The sequence below is a fragment of the Rattus norvegicus genome, chromosome 15 (assembly GCF_036323735.1).
Source record: "Rattus norvegicus strain BN/NHsdMcwi chromosome 15, GRCr8, whole genome shotgun sequence".
NCBI classification, from domain to species: domain Eukaryota; kingdom Metazoa; phylum Chordata; class Mammalia; order Rodentia; family Muridae; genus Rattus; species Rattus norvegicus.
In genome coordinates this window covers 39,946,115-39,954,629 of record NC_086033.1, presented here as the reverse complement: position 1 = coordinate 39,954,629, position 8,515 = coordinate 39,946,115, and the positions used below count along the sequence as shown (strand labels likewise).

General features: G+C 41.4%; 2 protein-coding genes and 1 non-coding gene across 8 annotated transcripts in view; 1 reads left to right on the top strand and 2 right to left on the bottom strand.

Annotated features, from left to right (window-relative positions):
• Window positions 1–5,710, bottom strand: part of Kcnrg (potassium channel regulator) — a 72,018-nt gene extending 66,308 nt beyond the window's left edge. The window contains exon 1 of one of the 2 annotated variants that reach the window (XM_063274279.1): window positions 3,521–5,710. In XM_063274279.1, coding sequence (XP_063130349.1) covers window positions 3,521–4,092 — 572 coding nt within the window. In that variant the 5' untranslated portion in view covers window positions 4,093–5,710. The remainder of the gene's footprint in view (window positions 1–3,520) is intronic. The other variant, NM_001191687.2, reaches the window with a different exon arrangement.
• Window positions 495–632, top strand: LOC120097224 (small nucleolar RNA SNORA42/SNORA80 family). Its single transcript, XR_005494454.1, has one exon. It is a non-coding gene; the product is annotated as a small nucleolar RNA SNORA42/SNORA80 family (small nucleolar RNA).
• A 200-nt stretch (window positions 5,711–5,910) lies between the features above and the next one.
• The window catches only part of Trim13 (tripartite motif-containing 13), a 39,133-nt gene continuing 36,528 nt past the window's right edge, over window positions 5,911–8,515 (bottom strand). For 4 of the 5 annotated variants that reach the window (XM_063274481.1, XM_063274483.1, XM_063274482.1 and 1 more), the window contains one exon: window positions 5,911–7,495. In XM_063274481.1, the coding sequence (XP_063130551.1) occupies window positions 6,266–7,495 (1,230 nt within the window). In that variant the 3' untranslated portion in view covers window positions 5,911–6,265. The remainder of the gene's footprint in view (window positions 7,496–8,515) is intronic. The other variant, NM_001012210.1, reaches the window with a different exon arrangement.

The following is an 8,515-nucleotide window of genomic DNA, read 5'->3' as shown; positions in this document are numbered from 1 at the left end:
CTGAGGCACACAAAGTAGTAGTCAATCAGAAAGCATTCCTTTAATAACAAAGTACACATAGAAACGTATTCACAGCCTCACACAAGCCATCATAGCCTTTTGTTTTTATTGTTTTTGTTTTGTTTTGTTTTGTTTTTTGTTTATTTTTTTTTTGAGACACTGTGTAGCCCACGATTGCCTCAAACTCATGATTGTTCTGCCTTAAACAAAATGCTAGTATTATAGCTGTGCACCCCAGGCTTGGCAACAACTTGGTTTTTTGGGGGTTTTTTTTTTTTGTTTGTTTGTTTTTTTAGGCAGAGTCTTACTTTTTATCCCTGGCTAGGCTGGAATTCATTTTGCAGACCATGCTGGCTTCAAGGTCAGAGATTTGCCTGCCTCTGCTTCCCAGGTGCTAGGATTAAAGACTCACGTCATCATGCCTTGCCTGGCTCATGACTTTTTAAAAAGAGATTTTCTTTTGAGACTTCATTTTCAAATTTGAATCAGTAACTGCATATTAAAAGAGACCATTGTGGCAGGCCCATTCCCCTGGGCCTCTCATAGTGTCCTGTGCTATAGCAACCTGTGGCCAAACACCATGGCCTGGCCCCTGTCTGTAGGCTGCTGGCACTGAAATGGGTCGCACAGTAACAAGGGGGAAAAAAAGAGATCATGATTCCAACTTTAATTCTTGGTCAAAGAATTAAACTCGCTTATTTTTCTTAGAGTAACTCATTTCCAGTTCTTTGTCAATTTTCTTTAACCCAATTTGACTAAATTGATTTGTTTACTAACACTGCATATTTACAGTTTTCCACAGCTCTAGGCATTAGAACTGCCATTGTAATTTGAGATTTATTCCTGTCAAACCAGCCTTTTCAGGTTAAAATTTGAAGGTACCAAAGGCCAAGACTCTAATTTATTGCTACCTTTTCATCAATTTCTGCCTGTTATTGAAAAGGAAATGTGGTAGTCAAAATCTGATTGAAAATGCAAAGCCCTTTATCCACCCACTAAGCATTCCACAATGTCAGCTCATATACCCATGTTTGCCTTATTAATGGCAATATAGCACAAAAAACATCTGTCATCAAGGATATTTTTGGGTCTTTCCACTGTTCTAAAAATGTGAAATACAGCTTAGGTCAGTGTCAGGTAGACACTATACAGTTTCATGGGAAAACAGTGTTTAAGCACATCCCTAGTCATGAACTGAGGTCATGGCTGAAATGGTGATCACTAGAGGCCATGTTCAGAAACTCTTTACTGGCAAAGAAAACAACACACAACTAAAAATTACCAAGCTACAAAGCACATTCCAAGAAAGGTTTATTGTGTTTGATACAAAATCTTAACAGTAGTAAAGCATCTCATCTCCCAAGTTCCGATCTAAATTATACATCTAGAAACACTTGTGAGAAAGCCACAGAATATCATAAAATATTAGGGTACAAATAGCAAGTAGTAGGTACTTAAAAAGTAGAATCTTCTTATAATAACTCACTGAACTAAAACTAGTGGATCGGATTCCCTTTGAGGTTAAATTGAGAAGGATTTCGTAGACATGGGAACCTGCATTCCTAGTGCTGCATGCAGGTCAGACCAGGGCCTCCTAGTACATGTCAGGCAGGGCGTCTTCTATTGAGTGCCATCCCTACACCTTATTTAAAAAAAGAAGAAATTTAAGGGCAACTATGCTTTTTCATCTAATTTAAAAAGGAGAGATCAGAAAACGGCTACAGAAGAGACTCTTGAATCCTGAGGCCATTAACTTGAACTGTGTTGACTTGAGTGTGTTGTCACATGGATGGATATCTAAAAATACAAGCCAAGAACCTGAGAGAACTACCAAACAACATTGAATGCTAGGACCATATTGATGCCAGCTAGGCTTATTCTACCATATCCACCATCCAAAAACATCTGAATAGACAGATTCAGACCAAAATCTAACAACGAACAAGTAATGGCCGACTAGTTATATACTCAACCGCCATCCACATTCATGTCACCTTATAGACTCTGTATCTCTGTTCTGAACTGGCTCTGTAAGTTAAACACCAGAAGAAATTCCAAACTTAAAACCACCAAAAACCCCACCACAAGATGGGTAAGACCGCTAATCTTAGCACTCAGAAGGCAGATGCAGGAGGATAGGGTCAGACAGTCAGGCTAGCCAGGACTATGAGACCCATCTCAAAAAAAAAGAAAGAAATATCTCTGGTCTTAGAATTATGTTATAAAATGTTACTATGCCTTTTTTAGATTGAGTTGGAAAAAAAATCTGTGCTGTTCCTGAAACGTAACAAAAAGTCAAGAGTCACTTGGTACAGTATATATGCAATGACCCAACTTCAGTTTCTAATCTTGTCTCTTCGGATAATTTAGTATTCCAAGACATCTTTTCACCTATCATGAGTCTTCCTAAAATCGAGGATGGCATTTTTCCTTTGGTTTCTAACTATCTGAAAAGGGATGTCAAAAAAGGTCATCATCATTTGATTGAAATTTAAAACAACAGAAGCATTACATTATTCCTCTTATTTAAGTACTTCCTCCTCAATAAAAATAAAGAACAGAATTTAAAAGTTGGACAACAGGACCTTCGTTGGAAGACCAAGAGATAAGGAAGTGTATACACTTGGTTATCCTGTCCTCTGCTTGGTACCTGAGAAAAGGGTTGTGGAAGAAGCATTGAACAGTTCCTGATGGCTACTGTAGGGGCTAAAATATGCCTCTCTTCCGGAAGTTACGTCCTTTTAAATGCTCTAAGAACACACAAAGCATTTTTCCTCCTAAGAGTTAAAACCAGTGTTCATGGTTGATGATGATAATGGTACACAGCACTAAGATGTTTTCACAGGGGATGAGGTAGTGTGTCCCTGACTACAGGGCAGAAATTAGCCTGAGATTCCAGCAGAGGCAGGCGTGGTGGTGCTCGCCCAGAATCCCAGCACTTGGGGGCAGAGGCAGGAGACTGCCAGGCCAGCCAGAGCTACAGAATGAGATCTTGTCTCAAAACAAAAGAAGGCAGCCATTCTTAAGATACTGATAGCCTATTCCAGTATTTTGAATAGAGGCAAAGTCAAAGCTATAACAAGACACTAAATTTGCCATGAGATTTATCTATCTGTCTGAAACTGGCTTTAAAAATATTCTTCTCCACTGAAGGAAAGCATCAAACAAATTCTTGAAAGAATAAATGCATAGTATGTAAGGGAAAACCTCTGAAATATGGAAGCCAAGCATACACTGATTCATTCTAAGTCACTCCTTAGCACTGGCATATAATCTAGACTCAGTTTCTCTTGTAACCACACAGGGCAGTTTCTAGTTTCCCTGGACAGTGTTGGTTTATTACTTGTTCAACACCTTCTTAGTTTGTAAGTGTCCAATAACTACTTGTTCTGTTGAACATTATTCTAAACTTCCTTTTCTTTTGCCAAGAGGAGTTTTAGCTTAAGCAGAAAGATTTTTCAGTTTTGAGAGTAAATGTCAGAGAACTGGAATAGAAGAGATGCTTCAGCGTTCTAAATACCTGACTCCAGCATGGTTCTCAGTAGCACCATCAGAGCCACAGTGGAAGAGCAGGTCATGGTGAGAAGGTCTCTGTGGAGGTAAAGCCACCTGAGGGGAATTACTATCGCTGGCCAGTGCAGTGGGCTGCTCTACAAACATTGTAATCCTCCTAGTTAGCATCTCGATTGTCTTGCTGCAAGAGCAGAACACTCTGAAGAAGGCTTGAGTATTTCGGTTTAGGAAATGCACCTCCATGACAGCAGATCTTGCAGATCCTGATTGGAGCAGATATTGGTTTAAGAGATCAACAAGAGAGTCAAGTTCATAGAAAAGAGCCTCTCTCTGGAGCCTAAGATGGTCTGAGAAGTCCGAGGGTAACAGCAGCTCGTGATTTCTCAAGAAATCTAAAATGAAACTAAATAAAGCACCATCTCTGTCCACAAAAATCTGCCCATTAACCGTCTTGAACTCTTGGTCTCTGCCATCTAACATGCCTGCCAACCGAGAGGCAGGGAACTGCTTGAGGGTAGAGAGCCTCGTTGTGAATATCTTCCCTCCCACATTCAAAGTGACCAGTTCCTGACCACTCATCCCAGCTACAGACCATTAGCACAGACTTATAAAACCCTCCAACTCAACCTGCCACACACAGTTAAGAAAGAGGAAGTGGAGATAGAAAACTAGACCTAAATTCCAAGGTAACTATTGTCAAGACAAACAGTGTATCATAGCTGTGTTTGCCAGTGTTAAGTTGCTTGGGAACTTGCGGTATGTAAAATGGGAAAGGCAGAATGCCAGTGAGCTCAAGACTTCAAACAGATCGTTCTCCTGTAACCCACTCAAAACAAGGAACCAGAACACCAAAAAAAAAAAAAAAAAAAAAAAAAATCCCCCTTGCAAATGGAGTGCAGTTCAGGGGTAGGATAGAGTACTTGCCTACTGTGGGCAAGGCCTTGAGCTCTGTCTCCAGCACTGAGGAAAGCATTCTCCACTGAAACCCTAACATAAACCTGTATTTCGAAGTCATCAGGAGCAGAGCAGTCTCTGCAGACCCTTACCCAGCCCTTGTGGTCAAGATAAATGTATAGAAAACACTATCTGGTTTTAGAACCCCCTTAGTCATTTAATAGCTGGACCATGACTTATGTTACGAGTGAGCAGCCTTTACCTCACCTTCAGCTCACCTGACCATCCCATGGCTGGTTGGGTAGGGAAGATGCTTTTCTCATCTCATCATATTACCTCTTCTCAACCAAAATCAAAGGATGAGGTAAAGACTCGGCTATCTAAAATCCATTTCACTCAGTGGGCTTTCAAGAGCCTGTATTTTATGACAAAAATAAGGCTGACTAAAAGCAGTTTTAAGGATGGGTTATTTTGTTTTCATTCGATTTCTTTTTTTTTTTTTTTCCTTTTCTTTTTTTCGGAGCTGGGGACCAAACCCAGGGCCTTGCACTTGCTAGGCAAGCGCTCTACCACTGAGCTAAATCCCCAACCCCTTCATTCGATTTCTAAGCAAGAAGAGAAAAGTACTTCTGTCCTGTGAGCATCATTCTCTCTTAATGAGCAGCAAGGATAGCATCAGCCTTCACCTAGTGGCTAACAAATGGTCTCTGAATACATCTTGTCAGGATAGTCTTACCATACCCAAAACTCTGCAGGCAAGTGAACTGGCCTGGTTATACAGTTAATGTGATATTTTGCAACACAACCACATTAGGTACCAGTTAAAAGGTGGTTTTCCCAACTCCTGCCCTTCCCATGTACACAGCTTGTATCACCTTTGTGAAAAATTAACAAGGGGCTGGAGAGATGGCTCAGCAGTTTTAAGAGCACTGACTGCTCTTCCACAGGTCCTGAGTTCAATTCCCAGCAACCACATGGTGGCTCACAACCATCTATAATGAGATCTGATGCCCTCCTCTGGTGTGTCTGAAGACAGCTACAGTGTACACGTATAAATAAAATAAATCTTTAAAAAAATTAACAAGAACAAAGGTCACTGTGATTCCAACACTTGTGAGGCTTGGGAAGGATTACTAGATCAGTCTTGTCAAAAATAGGAAAGGGAGAGATACGGCTTCCTAAATTACAAACTTGGAATCTAATGCCTATAGTCTTTACCTTTTTTTAGAATTCAGTCAGAAAAGCAGCTTTGTTTTCTTTCCCAGTATGCTTGAAGGCTCAGTACTGCCTTACCTGCATCATGGGTACAGTGTTAGCTCATGTGTGCTCTAACTCAAAGATGTGTGTGTACTCATGTACTCTATGTTACAGGGGTGGTGTTAGCTCATTTGTGCTCTCACCCTGTTCTCTTATTTCTTGTCCTAGCTGGTCTCAAAGTTCCAGACTTAAGAAATCACCAATGAGTACAGATACACACGATTACCACAGCACAAACTCAGCCAATTTCGAGGAACAATATTTATTTTAAAACCCTCTTTTAAGAAGGAAGGGAAGGTTTGGGACTATTAAACTTCAATCTTTATGCTGACTTTTTAATCACATATAAATGACATTATTAAAGAAATATTTAAAAAAGAAACAGACTGGAATCTTTATCAAATCTGAATTATTCCTGTGTTCTCTAACAATCCCATCAAGAAGCAGAACTGTGGGCTGGGGATTTAGCTCAGTGGTAGAGCGCTTACCTAGGAAGCGCAAGGCCCTGGGTTCGGTCCCCAGCTCCGGAAAAAAAAAAAAAAAAAAAAAAAAGAACCAAAAAAAAAAAAAAAAAGAAGCAGAACTGTATAACTGAAAGTTTTTATAATAGTTTGTATTTGCATACAAATTCTGCCACATTGTTCAGTGCCACCAAACTAACATTTTTCACTCTTTCACTAAAAACGAAAAGCCCATCTGTCATCTGTTCCCAGTAAAAAACAGATTGCTCTACAAAGTCAGCTGATTTAGTCAGGTAAGAATTGAAGCTTGAAAGGCAGTCTTTCCAAGTTGCCAATTCTTCAAGTGGAGACCACTCCAGGAATACAGTGGGGCCAAAGAATACAAGGAGACCCAGCAGAACTACCGCCATGAGCAGCAGACAGGGGTGCCAGGGGCTCCTGCTGGTGAGCACGCCGGTGTCTTGAGGCAGAGAGAGTTTATCCACGTCCACTAGTTTAATGTCCTCCCACTGACTGGTATCGAAGTTCTTCATTAAAGGGCTTGTGGGCAAATTAGAGGGTGGCAAAGGAGTTTCCTTGATTACTTTGATTTTCTCCCTGAACTCCTGCATCTGTTGCAGAAATATAATGGGTTCTGAGACGTCTTTGAACGCCTCGGCGATGTTGAAGGCCATTCGCTGCTCCTGTAAAATACTGTTGAGCTTGTTGATCTCCGGGTCGTAGGTCTGCATAACTGCCAGCTTCATAGTTTCAAAGTCAGACAGGATTTCATTCTTCTTTTGATCCAATGTGTGCTGTAACTTCTCAAAAAACTCCTTTACTTTATCTGAATCTTTAGTGAGCAACTGTAGGGATTTCCTCTTGTTTGTTTCCAAAGTGTCCAAGCGGGAAAGAGCATCTCCCCGGCGCCAAGTCTCAAAGCTCTGAAAGAGGAACTCGAAGGCATCCCTTTCCTGAGTGTAGGCATCCTCAATAGACGAGAAGACATGCTTGGTGTGACTGCCACGAGTAGCACAGACCCCACAGATCAGCTGCATGTCGGTCACACAGAAAATGTTGAGAGGCTGCCCCAAGTGTTCTTTGCACACGGGCATTTTGGGAGAAATCTTGATTTTGTTGTATTTCTCCACAATACCCTTTAGGGAGTAATTAACCTGCAGACTATTGACTCCAGTAGCTGAAGTTTCCTTACGACAGGTAGGACACTTGAATGGAGATGGTCTCCACAATGAATTCCGCACATTCCCCTCTAAGAGCCCTTCTAAGCATTTTTTGCAGAAGTTGTGTGAGCAGGGCAACACTCGGGGATCATCAAACAAACTGCAACAAATCGGGCATGTGAGATCTTCTTCAAGCAACTCCATCACATCCTACCACAGAAAAAGGAAACATTGATTCTGGTAAGCCCCTCCCTTATAATTAGAAGACACCATCTTCCCAATAAAATGATCTCATACTGAAATAACCAAAGAATATATAGGAGACACTTGGGAAAGTACTAAAGCATACTTAACTCACTGTGACAAGGACACGCCCGCACACAAGGCCTTTGTGACAGCGTCCCAACAACAGCCTTTGCTGAGACGGGGTTAGGACTGGGACAACTGCAAATGGAGCCAACAGGACCCAACATTGTTTTAAAACAGAGCTGACTACCAGAAGTCAGAAACAAAGAGTCCCACTGTCTGTAACAGAATGAGCTCTTTACTTCGGGCCCACGAATACAAAATGGTATGCTACTTAAAGACAGAAGCACACATATACACCCAAGCATGCACTCTATTCCAACTTCTACTATTTCATTTCATTTCATTACAATGTATCCCCACCCACTAGTCTAACGTCCTCCCACGAGGACAAAGTTCTTCATTAAAGGACTTGTGGGTAAATTAGAGGGTGGTGAGGAGTTTCCTTGATCACTTGGATTCACAGTGGAAAAAGCATAAGAGCTAGAGTCCAATTTGACCTAGAAATTAACTAAATAAGGTGGAGTTTTGCTGTGGTTGTCTGGGAGAGTTTTTATTTTTGAATTGGTTGTTTTTAACAAACTCATCCTATGTCCTCTACGCTACAGCATTAATTCTCTCTCTGAGGGGCAGAAACCTACGTGTCCCTCCCAGAGACCTGGGAAGCCAAAAGCATTCTCACGATGATGCTACCCTGATATCTGCACCAACTGTGTCAGAGCCCCAGTGGGTAGGTAGGCGCTGCTGGTCTACAAGAAGCACTGAGCTGGGCCACTGCTCAGTCATGTTCTTCCAGAGCACAAAAACAGGGAGGAGCCTTTCAACCAGAAGTGCTCTTAGCCAGGCTGATTACAGCAACACATATAGTCCCAATACTCAGAAAGACAGAGAGATCAGCTCAAGGCCAACAAAGCTTCCAAGAGA